The 18,702-nt window shown below is 44.1% G+C and overlaps 1 protein-coding gene and 1 long non-coding RNA gene across 2 annotated transcripts in view; both read right to left on the reverse strand.

Moving 5' to 3' along the window:
* Positions 1-18,702, reverse strand: part of LOC148123744 (uncharacterized) — a 283,335-nt gene that overhangs the window by 52,968 nt on the left and 211,665 nt on the right. The window lies entirely within an intron of this gene.
* LOC113450732 (ubiquitin-like protein NEDD8) overlaps positions 13,177-18,702 on the reverse strand; it is a 145,008-nt gene continuing 139,482 nt past the window's right edge. The window contains exons 2-4 of the mRNA XM_026722016.2: positions 17,787-17,834; positions 16,238-16,320; positions 13,177-13,617 (exon numbers count right to left, since the gene is read on the reverse strand). Of these exons, the coding sequence (XP_026577801.1) occupies positions 13,533-13,617; positions 16,238-16,320; positions 17,787-17,834 (216 nt within the window). The 3' untranslated portion in view covers positions 13,177-13,532. The remainder of the gene's footprint in view (positions 13,618-16,237; positions 16,321-17,786; positions 17,835-18,702) is intronic.

Genomic DNA, 18,702 nt, shown 5'->3' on the forward strand with positions numbered 1-18,702 from the left:
CAGGTAGGTGACTCACTTACCTATCCACGTCTACGGAGGCCAGGGGACAGTCCGGGTGAAGCAGGTGGTCTGGGCAAGGCAGGCAGGCAGGCAGGCAGGCAGGCCTGGGAGGCAGGCCAGGCAAGGCAGGGCCTGGGAGGCAGGCCGGGTGGGCGAAGGCAGCTAGCAGCGGTGGTGGCCGGGGCTTGCTTGTAGCTCACTTGCCGATCCGCGTCTTTGTTAACGGCAGCCGCAGGAAGCAGTCCAGGCAAGGCAGGCAGGCAGGCCTGGGAGGCAGGCTGGGCAAGGCAGGCCTGGAAGGCAGGGCGGGCAAGGCAGGGCATGGGAGGCAGGCCGGGCAGGTGAGGGCGGCTAGCGGCGGTGGCGATTGGGGCTTGCAACTTGCCCTCACTCACCCAGATGAAGCAGAGCAGCAGAAGGCAGGCAGAGATGGCTGGCTGGCTGGCTGGGCTGCTGCTGCTGCTGCTGCTGCTGCTGCTGCTGCTGGTGGGAGCGATGGCGCCGGGCGGGAAAATGTCTGTAGTGCAGCACACATGCACTATAAGTAGCGACGGGGCGGGGCAAGCGGGGGAGAATACAGTCAGCTATTGTCATGCATGCACACAATGTCATGCATGTGCAATAATGACTGACTGGGCTGGGAACTGCGGAGCTGGGACTGGCGGCAGGGGAGAATGTTATCCCCAATTATTGCACATGCGCGCGCAATGTCACGCATGTGCAATAATGAATAACTGGGCTGTGAAGGGAGGGGCGGGCAGGCGAGAATGAGGCAAAGATTGTTGCACATGTACGCAAAATGTCATGCATGCGCAATAAGAAAAACTGGTTCCAGGAGCGGAGGAGCAGGCAGAGGGGGCGGGGACAGCCAGGGGTCTGTTTTACCGGTTCTAAGAACTACTGGGAATGTTAACAACCGGTTCTATAGAACCAGTGCGAACCAGTAGAATCCCACCCCTGCACAAAATGGACTTGGCTTGTTTCTTACCCAAGACCAAAATACTACAGGTAGTCCTTGACTAATATAATTGGGATGGTAATTTTCAACCCAGAATTCCCTAGCCAGCACGAGTGGACTTCAACTCCCAGAATTCAATAGGTGGACTTTTCAATTCAATTCAATTCATTTCAGGTAGATTTTTTTTTTTTTTGCTGATTGAGGAATTCTGAGAGTTGAAGTCCATTCATGCTATGATTGAGAAAAAAACCGTTTTAAATACTTTAGAGCCAATTCCTCTTCTATGTTTTTAAGGGGGGCTGAAAAATTAGGAGGAAAACCACAACATTTACAAGCAACAGACCCCCTCCACATTTTTTCTCACCTCTTTTTGTGGAAGGGGGGATCCATGTGGGTGTCCACCCAAAAAGGCCACAAGGTATAATCTGCAAAAAAAAAATTAAAAAAATCAAAGAGACTGATTTTTAGGGGGTGTTCTCCCCCAAATGCTGGAGGAAGACCCCCTGCCTTCCCCAAATGACCCAAACTCCCCTCTCCCCTCAAGCACCAAGGCCAGTCAATCACTCCCCCTCCCCTAATCCCCAGCCACAGCCCAGGACGATGGGCTTGCGATCCAACCCGCTCACCCAGATCAAACACCACCAAGGCGGGTTTTCAGCACATCGCCTGCCTCTCCACGGGTGCCCCCAAAGGAGAGGGGGGCAAAGGATCGGCACAGCCAACAAGGAACTTTCCTGCGCCCAGAGCAAAGGTTTGTGCACAAAAGGCAGGTTGCAAAGGCATCAGCTTTGTTGCAAGTCGGTGCGATCCTCAGTCGATCCTAAAATCAAACGGGAAAGTCTTGATCTCTTTGCCCCAGCCGGCCAGAAAGCTCGCAGCCAGATCCAAAGCAAAGCCAGGCGCTTCTCCGCTTCCTCCTTCCCGCAGTGAGCCGGTTCCTGCCTGCCTCCTTTGATGGTTAACCCTCATCCACTCAGAGGGAAGCTGGCCAGCCCTGCCAGACGTCTGGGATCGGAGAGATCAGCCTGGCAGGAGATCCGCTTTGCGACTAAGTTCATACACTTGGCAAGGAGCTGCAAACTGGGTGCCTGGGATATTTACAGATTAACAGAGTTGGAAGGGACCTTGTAGGTTACCTAGTCCCACCACCACCACCACCCGTCCAAGCAGGAGACCCTACACCTGTGATGACGAACCTGTGGCATGCATTTATAAGATGTTTTATAGGTGGCATGTCACCACAGGTGTCACGCAAAGCCATTTGTGCCAGCAGGCAAATTTACCTCACTGCACATGCGCGCTCCTCCCAGCTGATTTTCCACCTGTTTGAGGCCTTTTTCGGTTTCCCAGAGGCTTGAGGACAGCTTGTGCAGCCTTTGCAGGCCGAAAAATAGGGCCGTTTTGTCACTTCCTGTAATACTTGAAGTGACTAAATGGGCCTATTTTTTGGCTTGCAAAGGCTGCAGAAGCTATCCTCAAGCCTCTGGGAGGCCAAAAATCAGCTAGGAGGCGCAGTGCAGGTAAAGTGGTGGTGGTGGTGGAATTGCACGCGCATGCACAGGGAGTGGGGGGGACGCGCATTGCCTTCTGGTGTTGGCATATGAGCTTTGGCACAGGAGCCCAAAAAGGTTAGCCACCACTGCCCTACACCCTTTCTGACAGACGGCAGTCCAGTCTCTTCTTGAAAGCCTCCAGGGATGAAGCTCCCACAACTTCTGAAGGCAACTTCTGTTCCATTGGTTGATTGTTCTAACTGTCAGAAAATTTATCTTTATTTCCAGGTTGAATCTCTCCTTGATCAGTTTCCATCCATTATTCCTTGTCTGGCCTTTGGGTGCCTTGGAAAGTAGCTTGACCCCCTCCTCTACCGGGCCTGTTGGGCTGGAGAAAGTTAATAGGAGAATAGGGCTGGCAAATACAAACAAGATATGAGAAAGATGCCAAAACATGGGGTTTCTACATAAAGAACCAACAATACTTGACAAGATACTCTTAGGGACAGATGAAAAACTGATTTAAGAAATATACAACTATTTATTAAGCTATAAAATGGAAGAGGAGCAAGTCAAAGAAACAATTATTCTATGGGCAAAATTTTTGGCTATATTATATACAGTATTATAGAATTAGATAAATGGCAAAAACTTTGGGATAAGAACCATAAATTGACAATGGCTACCGCATATAAGGAAAACCTTTATAAAATATTTTATAGGTGGCATGTGTCACCGGCAAGATTAGCAAAAATGTTTAGCAACATGTCTGCCAAATGTTGGAAGTGTAATCAAACCCCAGGTACTTACTATCATATGTGGTGGACTTGCACGAAAGCAAGAAAATATTGGACAAAAATACATACATGGTTGGAAAAGATAATTAAGCAACATATAGATCTGAAGCCAGAAATATTTTTGTTGGGTATAATGCCAGAGGGCTAGGATAGTTAATTTTGCATGTATTGACAGCTGCAGGGATTGTATTTGTACAATACTGGAAAAATGAGAACACTCCCATCAGATGAGGATGTAATTCGGAAAATACTAGATTGTGCAGAGATGGATAGATTGACATTAAAAATAAAGGACAAAGACACAGAATATTACTTAACATGGAATAGATTTTATGAGTGGTTAGAGATAAGAGGTAGAAACTAGGCAAAGAAAGATTACTGTTAGGTATGAATTATATATAAAGAGGGTTTATAATTATAAACATGTTGATATAATTAACAGAATTACAAATAAGCTAATACAAAGAGAAATCCAGTTAAAATTACTCTGTTACACTATTATTATTAGTATACATGTTAATATCTCTGTTTGATTTCTTTTTGCTATGGGGGACGAACGGTCTGCCACCTCCAAGTGGTGTCCCCTGGATGCGCGAAGCCGTCAAACGCTGACCGTAACTGACGACAGGCCCACGCGACAGGCCGGCTGGAGTACTCAAATGCCGCATCAACATGATGGAAACGTCCACCCACACGTCCAATGCTACCGCGTTCGGGGGAACCGACGGGCGCAGGAGACCATTGGCCTGCGCCAAAAATCAACGGAAATGGTCCACGCTGGAAAGCACGGCCGTGTGAAAAAAGCACTAAGGGGGAACAGAGGACTGCCAGACGCTCAAGGTGGCCACCTTGAACGTGGATTCACTGACTGGACGCTCGACCGAGATCGTCAGGGCCATGCGGGACAGGAAGCTGGACATCTGCTGCCTCCAGGAAACTCGCTGGAAGGGCAACAAGGCTACGACTATAAGACGGCTACAAGATCATATACACCAGCTGTAAGGAAAACCAGCGGCGGTGTAGCTGTGGTTGTCAGTCCAAGCTGGCAAAGTTCCGTCGCAGAAGTTAAGCGCCTCACAGAACGACTGATGATAATGTCGTGAGCGACCGAGAGGCAGCGCCTACACATCTTGTCCGCCCTCGCCCCTCAGACCGGATGTCACGAGGAGGAGAAGGATACCTTCTGGGAACTGCTCGACATCCAACTCAGGCAGATCCCACACGAAGGCGACATCATCATCTCGGGCGACCTGAATGGTCATGTAGGGCGGGACAAAAACGGACACCAGTGCCACGGTGGGCACGGCACAGGCGATACGAATGAGAATGGCCAGAGGATCCTGGACTTTGCCGACTCCCATGATATGACCATCACGAATACCTGCTTCATTAGGCGAGAATCTCAACTCCTCACCTACCATAGCAGAAACGGGAGCCACCACACACAGATCGACTACATCATCGTACGACGAAGAGCCGCTAAAAACGTGCTCAACGCCAAGGCGTACCTGTCGAATCGAGCAGTCAGCACAGGCCGCTGATGGCGAAGATCAGGATCAGCAAGCCCAAGACCAGGATTGACAAAAGGAATGCAGACCAGCCACGAATCAAGTGGTGGAACCAGAAGAAGATGGCGGGACCCCTCATCAAACCGGAGCAGTTCCTGCAGATGGTCGACGGGCCACAGGAAGCGTGGTCCATGCTGAAGAGCACTGTTCACACTGCCGGCTGCCAACAGCTTGGTTGCACCAAGCCAGGACGGAGACGCATCGAACGAGATACATGGCTCTGGACACCGGAAGTACAAGATGCCGTACACCTGAAGAAACGGCTCTACAAGGCCTTTCTTCAGGACAAGACCAGCGAGAAGCTCTGCGCGAATACAAGGCGGCCAAAAGGCAGCCAAGAAAGCAGTAGCGACAGCCAGAAGCTCCCACTACGATGACATCTACGAGAAGCTGAACACGCGAGAAGGCGAGAATGAGATCTACCGCCTAGCCAAAAGCAGACACAGGAAGACCCTGGACATTGACCAGTTTCATGGGATCAACGACGAAAGGGGAAATTTGATCGTCAACCCCAGAGACGCTGCGGAGAGGTGGCGGCAATACTCGAGAAGATCTCCACCGAGGAGTTCCCACACCACGAACCCCGCGAGGTGACCCAGTTGAAGGCCCAGTCTCAGGCATTTATGCCAGCGAGGTCGCCCGACGCCATCAAGGCCATGAAAAACGGTAAGGCAACAGGACCAGACGACATCCCTGCCGACTTCTGGAAAAAGGCACTACCGGGCTCGGCATTGTGGCTGTGCGAGCTGTTCAACAACATCGTCTCCACGGGAAAAGTGCCACCACGACTGGTACCGCAGCACCACTGTTCCGATCTGGAAGGAAAGGGCAGCCCAGCGGACTGCTCCAACTACAGACCGGTCAGGTTACTGTCACACACTATGAAGATCTTTGAACGCGTCCTTGATAAGCGCATTCGGGACATCGTCGACATCAGCGTCAACCAGGCTGGATTCATCAAGAACTGCGGCACCACCAACGCCATCTTCGGTGTGCGGATGCTGATGGAGGCTCACAGAGAGAAGAAAATCCCGCTCCACACCGCCTTCCTAGACCTGGAAAGGCCTTCGACCGAGTCCCGCGATCTCATCTGGTACGCACTGCGAGACCACGGCGTGCCTGAGCTGCTCGTACAACGGGTCCAACTCCTATACAGATGTCACAAAGCCGTGTAAAGCGGCAGCTGGGATATCAGAGGAGTTTAATATTACCGTCGGCGTACACCAGGGCTCTGCTCTCTCACCACTGCTGTTCATTCTGGTGATGGACACAATTACACACGACCTGTACACGCCCGCCCCATGGACGCTGCTCTACGCCGATGATGTGTTCCTGGCCAACCTGTGCAAGGCTGAACTAGAGCACCGAGTCCAACAGTGGCACGACCGCCTCGAGCAGTTCGGGCTCCGGCTGAACCTAAAGAAGTCCGAATACCTGACCACTGACAATGAAATGACAGGCTCCATCCACGTGAACGGGCAGGAGCTACCGCGCGCCTCCACCTTCAAGTACCTGGGAACTACTCTTGGGGAAGAAGGCCTACTACAAACTGAGGTGGCAGCCAGGATCAATGCAGCGTGGGGCAAATGGAAGTCCGTCACGGGCGTCCTCTGTGACAAGAAGATGCCGATGCGCCTGAAGGCGAAAATCTATAACTCTGTGGTGCGCCCGTGGCCATATACGGCGCAGAGTGCTGGCCGACGACCAAAGAAGTCGAAAGCAGACTCCAGATAATGGAGATGCGAATGCTCCGATGGTCGGTAGGCCTCACCCTACTCGATCGCGTCAGGAACGAAGAAGTGCGTAGACGGTTCAACGTCGTGCCCATCCCCACGGTCATGAGGCAGTCCCGGCTACGATGGTTCGGCCACGTGAGCCGCGCCAAGGAAGAATCCATCATCAAATCTGTAATGAAGGTGACTGTCGGAGGAGCGAGACCGCGTGGTAGACCTAAACAACGCTGGATGGACACGATCAAGGCCGATCTAGAGATCGCGAGGCAGACCCGACACACGTGGCAGACAGAGAGGTGTGGAAGCAGTACTCAAGGACATTAGCGGACCTCGCCCGAGCGCGAGACAAACGCTGAAGAAAAAGAAGAAGAAGAAGAAGAAGTTTTCTTTTTGCTATTCTGTAAATGACATGCCCTGACAATACACTGTGTTCAAAATGTTTGTGAATAAAACAAACTGACTCAATGTACATTGACTCAATGTAAGAAAAGAGGAGTGGTTTTACACATTAAAGAGGCTATCCCAGCAAAATTGATTCATACTGATGAAGATGGAAGAGTATTAATGGTGGAAATAATGGATAATAACACGAAAACACTCCTGATTGCAATTTATGCTCCGAATGATAAACAGGAAGAATTCTACAAAAACTTACATATGAAAATAATTGGACTGGACTACGTTAATACAGTTATGATGGGAGATTTTAATGGAATTGTGGACAATAAACTAGACTATACAGCAACAATAACAAAGCAAAACAGAAAGACTCTCCCTAAATCCTTTTTTAAAATGATAGATGAATTAAATTTAAAAGATATATGGAGAGAAATAAATGCTAAAACCAAACAATATACTTTTTATTAAAATAGACATTTATCATGGTCCAGATTAGATATGATTTGGATCTCAACAGAATTAATATCTAACATTCAAGAAATAAACATTGAAACAAGTACTTGGGCAGACCATAATCCAATGACAATTAAATGGAAAGGACCAAAAAAAAAGATCGAGATGGATGCTAAATAATACTATTTTAAAGGAAAAAGATTTTACACAATGGATGGAGAAAGAATTGGCCTTTTTCTTTAGAGAAAATTAAAAGAAGATACTTCAATTCAGAATGTATGGGACACAATGAAGGCATATGCTAGAGGCTTGATAATAGACTATATAAGAAAAAAGAACATCAGGAAAAGGCAAGACACTAAAGTTTTGGAAGATGAGTATAAAAGACTTGAAAAAGAACTACAGAAAATGCCACAGAAAAAAAGACATTAAACTAAAATTGGACATAATTAAACATAAAATGGGTCAAATAGAGAAAGAAGAATTGGCACAGAAAATTAGAAGTGCCAAACAGAACTATTTTGAAGATGCAAATAAACCGGGTAGATGGTTAGCATACAAATTGAGAAAGGAGAAAGAATCAAGGAAAATATCACAGTTAATAGATGATCAAGGCCAAGTTTGCTATGGTAATAAAGAGAAAAAGGAAATTATTCGAGACTTTTACGGGCAACTATATAAGCAAGTGAATACTGATGAGGAAAAAGTCAAACAGTATCTACAGAATGCTAATCTACCTAAGATACCTAAAGAGACTGAAAAAATGTTAGAAAGCAATATAACAATGATGGAATTAACTGAAGCATTTAAGAAGCAAAACAATGGGAAAGTACCAGGTCCAGATGGGCTTCCGGCAGAATTTTATAAAACACTTCAAGAATCATTGAGCATTCCATTGCTAGAAGTCATGAATGAAGCTATGTCAAAGAAGATGATACCTAAAAAATGGTCAGAAGCTTATATTACATTTATTCCAAAAGAAGAGGCTGATCCACTGCAAATCAAGAATTATAGACCTATTTCTTTACTAAACGCAGACTATAAAATCTTTGCTTCAATTTTGGCAGAAAGACTTAAAAAATACTTAAATAAGTTTATTCATCCAGATCAAAATGGATTTCTGCCAAAGAGACAAATCAAAGACAATATGAGAGTAATCCTGGACACTTCGGAATATTATGAGGCACATCCCGAAAAGCAAATGGCTTTGATATTCTTAGATGCCCAAAAGGCATTTGATAATGTGAACTGGAGATTTATGTTACTATTATTGGAACAGGTGGGTTTTGCCAGAAAATTCATCCAAGCAATAGAAGCCATATACTATAAGCAAACGGCAAAGGTAATAATAGAGGGAGAATTTACAGATTCTATTAATATAAGAAAAGGTACAAGACAAGGATGCCCTCTATCACCTTTGCTATTTGTATTGACTTTGGAAGTGTTGAATAGAAATATTAGAGATGATAAAAACATAAAAGGAATGAAAATTAAAAAGGAAGAATTTAAATTGCAAGCCTTTGCAGATGACCTGGCCTTTATTTTGGAAGATCCTTTAGAAACAGCTCCAAAATTATTGGAAAAGATAGAGACATATGGTGTGGTGGCTGGTCTGAAAATAAATAAAGATAAAACAAAGATTTTGACAAAGAATATGTTACTAAGACAAAGAGAAGAACTGGCAGATCTATTGAAAATTCAAGTTACGAACAAGGTCAAGTATTTGGGGATATATTTGACACCAAGATGTAGTACATTAAAAGAGAACAATTATATTAAACTTAAACAACAGATAGCGTTAGATTTGAAGAAATGGGAAAATCTACAATTGTCATTAATAGGGAGAATCTCTACAATCAAGATGAATATTCTACCCAGAATCTTATACTTGTTTCAAACAATACCAATTAGGCTTGGAAAAGACTATTTTGAAGATTTAAATAAAATTGTGTTGAAATATATATGGCAAGGTAAGAAAGCGAGAATAAAGTTAAAACTTTTACAAGATGCCAGAATTAGAGGTTTTGGTTTGCCTAATTGGGAGTTGTACTATCAAGCTGCAAATTTGATGTGGGCCAAGGAATGGATAACACTAAGAAAGACTAGATTGTTGACATTAGAAGGTCATGATTTGTTGTTGGGCTGGCATGCTTTTCTATGGTATAAGGGAACTAAAACACAGGGCTATTTTAGAAGACATCATATACGGGAGTCTTTGTGGTTAAACTGGGAGAAGATAAAAAAACAATGTTATTTGAAAATTCCAGTTTGGTTATCGACCATTGAAGCATTTTCCTATCCTATAATTTATAAGAAGGAACAAACAGTTAGATATGGGGAAATACTGGATGAAAAGGGTGAACTTAAATCGATGCAAAACTTAGAGGAACAAGGAATAAAGATGAAATGGTTTTCATATGCGCAAATACACTCAAGGTATGATGAAGATTTTAAAACAGAGGGATTTTATGATAAATTGACTGATTTAGATAAGATTTTGACAGGTACTGATGAAAAGGTGATTAAAAAATTATACGGTTATTTACTGGAAATTAAACTAGAGGAAGAACAAGTTAAAGAAACTATGATTGCTTGGGGGAAGAATTTTGGATATGGGATTGATTTAGAGAAATGGCAAAAATTGTGGTCTCAAAATTATAAAATGACAATGTCAACAGCTTATAAAGAAAATTTGTATTAGATGTTTTACAGGTGGCACTTTTCCCCGACAAGAATAGCAAGAATGTTCAAGAATAAATCTGAAAAATGTTGGAAATGTCATCAGATACCTGGCTCATATTACCATATGTGGTGGACTTGTGAGGACGCTAGAAAATACTGGACTAAAATTCGCATGTGGTTGGAAAAAATGACAAAGAAACACATAGACTTGAAACCAGAGATCTTTTTATTGGGAATCTTACCTGATACATATAGTAAAGATTTGAAATACTTGATTGAAAATGTATTAACAGCGGCTAGGATTGTATTTGCTAAAAACTGGAAAAATGAGAAAATACCATCGCAGGAAGAAATTATTAAGAAAATATTGGAATGTGCTGAAATGAGTAGATTGACATTTGAAATTAGAGAACAAGAGGATAAACAATTCTATGAAATTTGGGACCTTTTCTATCAATGGTTGGATGATAAAACACAATAAATAGAATATCTAGAATTTTAGATAATAATGAATATATATATATTTTTTCTTTTTTATTTGATATCATATTTATAAAATGTTTTTAGGATAGATTTGGCATGATTATATGATTTGTTATAAAATAAACTAAGTAAATTATAGTTATCTTGCAAAGTATGAATGAATAAAATCATAGTCAAATGATTGTATAATAGTGATACTAGGGTATATAATTTTTGATTGATAATATGAGTTATTATGTAATGTAACTGTAATTGGGACGAAATGGATGCACAAAAAAACTGGTAAACCAACCGACACACTGTATATTTATCAAAGAAAGCTGGATGTTTTTATGTTTTGTTTGTTTTGTTTGTTTTGAAAAACTAATAAAACTGTTTTAAAAAAATGTTTGTGAATAAAAATAAAACGTATACTGAAAAAAAAAGGAGATAGAGCTGGGCTGCTGGAGCCCTCCCTGCCTTTCTAGCACGTCCATCGTAACTTGGAATGGTCGCTAAAGAAAGGAGAGGGTGTGTGATTGGTGCCCTCTGAGCTGAGTGGTTTTCTGGCAGATGTTTCATGACCCGACTAGGGAACATTATCAGAGCTAAGGGGAGTGGGTGGGAGGGAGGAGGACTGTGGGGTCCTTGGGGCTCTCTGAGCTTGGTTTTTGCAGACATTTCATGACCTGACTAGGGAACATTGTCAGTGCTAAGGGGAGTGTGGGGTTTAGGGAGGAGGAGGGAATATCATTAATGTGAGAGGAGGGTTCACTGTTTATATGCTAGCCTCTTGCCAATCACCAGAAGTTGAGTTCTAGTCCTGCCTTAGGCAAGAAAGCCACTTGGGTGACTTTGGGCCAATCACTAGGGGTCGGTGAGTTCTAGTCCTGCCTTAGGCAAGTAAGCTACTTGGGTGACTTCGGGCCAATCATGAGGAGACGCTGAGTTCTAGTCTCACCTTAGGCATGAAAGCCAGCTGGGTGACTTTGGCCAACAACTAGAGGACAGTGAGTTCTAGTCTCAGTTTAGGCACAAAAGCCAGCTGGTTGACTGGCCAATCACCAGGGGATGGTGAGTTGTAGTCCTGTCATAGGCAAGAAAGACAGCTGGGTGACTTTGGGCCAATCATGAGACAGTGAGTTCTACTCCTGCCTTAGGCATGAAAGCCGGCTGTTAGGAATGTAAGTCACCTAACAGTTATTTGGGTTGGAAATATATAAACTAGGATAGACATTCTTTAAGAGAATGCTAAAATTGTAATGGGATATGGTTCTGCAAATGGCCATAAGATGGAGCCAGAAACCTGGGTTGTTTCGTCTCAGTGAGTCTCTGTTTCTTCTGTTGGAAGAGAATTGCCGTTTCTCCTGATGATTGTTACTGTTCGTTGATGTAAGTCTGTTACTGAACTGTTTTTTGATACTGGACTTTGATATTTGGATTATCCCTCAACTGAACACTGACTGCTTTACCTGTGAATGACTTGAACTGCTTATCTTGGACTTTGCTAAAACGTTTATGAAAAGTAAAATCCTACATTTATTGTACAGTGTATGTGTGTGCTGTTTGTGTGTTATTTTTCACTACTCTCACTACGTCTCCCTGTATGTGCTCATTCTCCTAATGGGGAGTTACCTCAACACCGGCTGGGGGACTTTGGGCCAATCATCAGGAGACTGGGAGTTCTAGTCCTGCCTTAGGCAAGAAAGACAGCTGGGACTTTGAGCCAATCACCAGGAGACACTGAATTATAGTCCTACTTTATTCATGAAAGCCGCTTGGGTGACTTTGGGCCAATCACTAGGAGACGGTGAGTTCTAGTTCCACCTTAGGCACAAAGAGCAGCTGGATGCCTTTGACCAGGTGCTCAGCCCCACCCACCTCACTGCCTTGTTGTCATGGAAGATACAAGCGAGAACATCATGTGAGTTGCTGAAGGTTGTGTCACGCAGGATGTACATTTTTAAAAATAAATAAAAACACCTGGAATTGTATAAAGCAAAAGCAGGATATAAATAAAAAAGTAAAAAAAGGGGTTTTTTTAAGAGAAGTTAAACTTGGATGTGGGTCTCCACCAAAATTTTATCGACCTGATGAAAATATGAATATTTTAACTTTCTCCACTCAAATGTTAGTAGTCCTCAACTTACATCCATAATTTGAGTCCAGAATTATGATTAAGGTGTGTCGGTTGTTAAGCAGCTCACCACAGGACCGTACAGGATTTTTATTTATTTTTTTGCAATGGTCGTTAAGTGAATCATGAGGTTAAGCAAACCAACTGCCTGCAATGGACATTTGTTGGAAACCAGATGTAAAATGCCAGTTTCTGGCCCGAAACAATATCCTAAATTGTGGTCATGTGACCACGAGACACAGAAAATGGCAGTCATGGAAGGCTAGTTGTTGAGCGCACAAATGGCGATGTGGCAGGGTGTGTGTGTGTGTGTGTGTGTCAAAACTTGGTCTTAAGTACCTTTTGGGGGGGCTCCGTCTTAGCTTCAAACCGTTCCTAAGCGACCGGTTGTAAATTAAGAATTACAGTTGTATGTCGAGGACTTAGCAAAGGCGATCCGAATCAACACACACACGAGAAAACCCTCCAGACCCCACGAGACACAAAAGATGCCATGACGGTTGTGAAACATTTATTGACCATGACATGATGGGGATGACGGGGAAAGAGATTTTGGAACCCAGGTGGTGAAAAACAGCAGATGCATCCTTATCCACATGCAGCCAGATGGAGGCTGCACCCTGATAACTTAAAAGAGCACCCCGTTCCCCCAAAACACAATCCCCCCAACCTCTCTCAAATGACAGCTTGCAAATAAACAGATGTGAGGAGGCAGAGATGGCAGGCAGTCCTTCTGGGATTTGAACCCAATGGGCTTCAAATGACGCCTCAAGGGAGGGGGGTGAGGCTCACCCACATCCGGGGCCTTTGGGGAAAAGGGGGTGGTATGGTGGGGCTAGGGGCACCATCATCACAGGCCTCCACGCAAGGCTAGGACCAAGTGAAGGACGGAGCCGCCCTGGATCTTGTAGTCGGCAGCTGTTTTCTCATCATTCCTGTGGGGGAGACAAAAGCAGGGGGTGAACCCCAATTTTGGGGATCTGGACTCTTATATCATTGCCAGGGTACATTAGAAATCTGGTGGCCAGGGGGTGTGGTCTGAGAAAAAAAAGGACCAATTTGATCCCGAATTGCCCGATTCTTCAAAAAGTCTTTTAACTGGCAAGATAAATCCAATCTTTTAACATGAATTACTCATTAAAATAACATGCTTGACTCAGAATTTGGACATGTGTTGATTTCAATAAGGCATTGATTATATTCAACTTGGAGTGGTGCGGCGGCCTAGAGGAGGAGCTCTCGCCTCACAATCAGGAGGCTGTGAGTTCGATCCTAGATAGAGGCAGATATTTCTCTCTCTGGGCACATTGAGAATATATCTGATGAACAAAAAAACCTCTGCATTGGCAACAGGAAGGGCATCCAGCCATTAAAAACACTCTGCTAGCTCCTTTCAGTTGCCTAGACTCCACCCCACAAGGCATTCTGTGGTCATTAAAAGATGATTGATATTCAACTTGAGAAAATGTAATCAATAGCATCAAGTTAGAGAATTCAGATTTTCCACTCCAAGAAATAAGGGCATTAAGCAAAAATTTCATTTACAGGAAGTCCTCGACTTACAACATTTCCCATTATAACTGTTGAAAGTTACAATGGCACAGAAAAAAGGGACTTATGACCATGTTTCACACTTAAAACCGTTGCAACATCCCCATGTTTGTGTGATCAAAATTCAGACGTTTGGCAACTGACTGCAGCGATTCACTTCACGAACGTGTTGAGGAAAGTTGTAGAATGGAGACAAACTCACTTAATCAATGCCTCACTGAACCGGGTAAATGTTGAGGCTCAATTGTGATCGTAAGCCGAGGACTGTCTGTATATCTTCGGAGCGAGTTTTAGATTGTTTTGACAATTAGAGCTGAACTTTTGGGTTCTTGGGATTGGCTGAGCCTTGGGTTTTCCTCCAGATGTTTCGTTACTAAGCTAGGGAACTGTCAACTTGTAAAGCATTCCTGGCCTGCTCTCAAGTTGCCAAAGGCAGGAGGGCAGGAGAATTAATGGAGCAGCTTGGTTGCTATGACCAGAAGCACATTCCACGCATACCTTTCTCCAGATTGTATCCCAGGTTACTAGAACTAGCCGGAGAGGCAGTGTTTTCTACAGTCCGTGAAAGTGCTCCATTGGAGAATGTGATTTATGGTACACCCTGGGAAGAGGGAGGAAACAGGGTCATAGGTGGGCAGTAAATTACATGGGACAGAGCTGACTGCACTTGGGAAAGTGCCAACATGTTGCTCCTAATAAATAATTGGATTTCTTTTGAAACTTGGCTCGAGGCTCATGAATTAGGGCATCCGTTGGAACCCTGACAGGAATGTCATCAGGATTGGGGGAATGAAGTTGGCTGGTTGCCAGGTCAGTTGTGATCAGGGTGAGGTTTCTTCCTTGATGACAAAATGATCTTTCTTCTAATTGTTTATCTGGTCCTGTTTACTCCATATCTGGGTGTTGGGTGTGAGGGAAAATGTCTTCAGGGTGGTTGTTTTGTTTCCTTGACTTTTGATTGTCTTTTAAATGGCAGGTATGTGGCGGTTCCTATTTTGGGTCCTCGACTTACAACCACAACTGAGCCCCCAAATTTATGTTGCTAAATGAGACATTTGTTCAGTGAAATTTTGCCCCATTTTCTTGCCACAGTTAAGTGAATCACTGCAGTTGTTAAGATGGGAGCACGGTTGGCTTCCCCCTGGACTTCGTAGGTCGGAAGGTCACAAAAGGGGATCACGTGAACCCGCCCGGGGACACTGCGATCATAATAAATATGAGTCAGTTGCCAAGTGTTCGAATTTTGATCACGTGATCTCGGGGATGCTGCAACGTTGTGTGAAAAATGGTCATGTGAAAAACAGCCATAAGTCACTTTTTTCAGTGCTGTTGTAACTACAAACGGTCACTAAATTAATTGTTGTAAGTGGAGGAGTGCCTGCATTGATCTTATCAAAGAATCTGCACAGAAAAATGTGAATTCCCAGAACATGTTTAGGGCCACCCAAGAAAAATATTCTTATTGTTATTTCAATTTTCGTTTCTGGGTTTTGTTAAATTGTAGCGGATTAGAGGAAATTATTATATATAAAGGAGGAATGGATAGGTTTTCTTGGATGGCTAATGATTTCATGAAATGAATCAATCCAGACTTGTCACTCCAGCCTCAGCAGGGTCAAATTACAGGTAGTCCTCACTTAATGACCGGCATGGGCACCAGAATTTGTCACTAAGCAATGCAGTCGTAAAGCGGGATGTTCACCTGAATGCATGGGTAAGAGAAACAGCAATCCTGATAGGTCCCAGTTGCCCTTGTTAAATGAGGACCGTGCAGGGCGTTAAGTGAGGACCTCATGTGATCATGACTTCCGACTTCCCTCCGCTTCCCTAATGACTCTGCTCCTTTGAAGGGAAGGCTGTGAACTGCGACTCCCTTGCTTTTCAAAGCATTCTCGGCTTGGTTTTGTTTGATGGACTTTTTTCAAATTTTTTCATGTCCCTCCTGCTAAAAAAAACAGCATAAAAAACTATACTGGCGTGACAAACTCCCTGGTTGAAACTCACATTTGTTTGCCACTGTAGATGAGTCGCTGCTGCTGAGGTGGGATGCCTTCCTTTTCTTCCACCCGCTCTTTTATTCTTTCCACCTGAAAAGAAACAGAGAAAGGGAAAAAAAGAGAGTAAGGTCAATTTCCCCATAGAACAGCTATTAACTACCACCCATTGGGAGGAGGGAAGGCCCGTAACAAGTAACAGGGGGTTAGGGTTAGGTTCAGCACCCCTGTAACATACTGTATTTCTCAAGTTGAAGATGGGTGGACTTCAACTCCCAGAATTCCCCAGCTAGCCAGCCTGCCATTTATCTTTAAGTGGCTAAGTTTGAAAAACAATTTTAGATGTTTGGCTCATGCCTGGGAGGACCACATGGCAAATTCACAAAGCTTTGAAACTCAGAAAGCCTCAGTACCCCTGTAACATACTGTATTTCTTAAGCTTGACCACTTGAAGATGGGTGGAATTGATGTTCACCCATCTTCCATTTCCCAAGATTGAGAATCATTGCTGTAATGTTTGATTCTTCTCCAAGAAAACACCCAAGCATCTTCTCTCCAACCTATGGCCGCTTTGCAAAGCTGCTACTGTGTAGGCCATCAACATCTGATCATTGTCAGAAGAGCTTCTCCAGGAACTACATGGAGGGCTTAGGAAAGTGGCTGGGATTCCCATCCAGGTGAACGCACCTTTGGGGCTATGGATGGGGTGGTTTCTCTGTGATCCTGGCTAAATCCCCTTCCCTGAAATTATCTGGAGATCAATCAATCAGAAAAGAGCTGGAAGGGACCTTGGAGGTCTGCTAGTCCAGCCCCCTGCTCAACCAGGAAACCCTATGTAGCATTTCAGACAAGTGGCTGTCCAGTCTCTTCCAGTGATGGAGCAAATACAACTTCTGGTGGCAAGCTGTTCCACTGGTGACTTGACCTCACTGTTAGGAAGTTTCTCCTTAATTCCAGGTTGCTTCTCTCCTTGATGAGTTTCCATCCGTTGCTTCTTGTCCTGCCTTCAAGCATTTTGGAGAAAAGGTGGACCTCCTCTTCTTTGGGGCAGCCCCTCAAATACTGGAATACTGCTTTCATGTCCCTCCTAATCCTTCTTTTCTCTAGACTAGCCAAACCCAGTTCCTGCAATCATTCATTGTATGTTTTAATCTCCAGTAATCATCTCAGAAGCATTCAATTTGTATGCCCTGCTTAGATTACATTAAATTATCCTCATTTAAATTAAATTATCCAGCCCCCTAATCATCTTAGCTCCTCTTCTTTGAACTTTTTCCAAAGTCTCAATATCTTTTTTTTGTAATCTGATGACCAAAACTGGATGCAGGACTCCAGGTGTGGCCTTACTAAGGCTTTATAAAGATTATAGAAAGAAGGGGTGGGGCCATGGAGGAGGAGTTCCCCCTACTTTACACAGAAGCTCCAAATACAGACTTTCCTCTCTTTCTACAAATATAGACCGTCGGGGCTGAGGGTGAATTATGTTTGAAGGCAAAGCAGGACAAGTAAGGATAGCCAAGCAAGATCAAAACCCACCCCATTCTTTTGAGGGCTGATACCTTGTCCGTCGGTTCGATATCAATCTCTATCTCTTTCCCAGTGAGCGTCTGCAAGGAAAGGAGAAAAAAAGGTTTCAGCAAACCACCATTGTCCACTCCCTCTGCAGAATCCCACTCTGGTTCAGTTCTAAAGAGAGATGGGAATGGATCGGCTAACTTTCTATCTCTGAGGACCTCTCCTTGCTGATGCACAAATAAAGAAGATATTTCATTCATCTGCATTTCTGGCTTAGATTACACCAGGCTAAGAAATTTTGCCGGCATTTATAGCTAACAGAGGAAGCCCTCACATCTTTTCATTACCAGCTGTGCTTCTGAGAAGAGCTGACTTGTAATTAACATCCAAAATGACTCTCTCTCCAAGCTATTAATTAGATTTAGGCCTCAAGATTTTGCCTGTCCTTCATTATCTTTGATTTAGCGGTTATTAATATTTTACAGATTTACAGTTTAACAGAGTTGGAAAGGACCTTGTAGGTCATCTAGTCCAACTGAATTCAAATATCTGAATATAATCTCAAAGAGCAGAGGAAGATGGTCATTTGGTGAATTGGTATTCAGAAGAATAGCATAACAGCGTTGAAAGGGACCTTAGAGGTCTTCTAGTCCAACCCTCTTCAAGGAGGAGATCCTGTACCATTCTTCACAAATTGTTGTCCATTCTCTTCTTAAAAAATCTCCAGTGATGAAGCACCCACAACTTCTGGTGGCAAGCTGTTCCACTGGTTAATTGTCCTCATTGTTAAGATGTTTTTCCTTAATTCCAGGTTGCTTCTCTCCTTGATTAGTTTCCACCCGTTGTTTCTTCTCCTGCCTTTAGGTGCTTCAGAGAATAAGTGGACCCCCTCTTCTTTGGGGCAGCCCCTCAAATATTGGAACATTGCTATTGTGTCCCCCCTCGTCCTTCTCTTCATGA

Source organism: Pseudonaja textilis, unplaced genomic scaffold (genome assembly GCF_049901715.1).
Source record: "Pseudonaja textilis isolate UNSWEBS1 unplaced genomic scaffold, rPseTex1.2 PTEXSCF20, whole genome shotgun sequence".
NCBI lineage: Eukaryota > Metazoa > Chordata > Lepidosauria > Squamata > Elapidae > Pseudonaja > Pseudonaja textilis.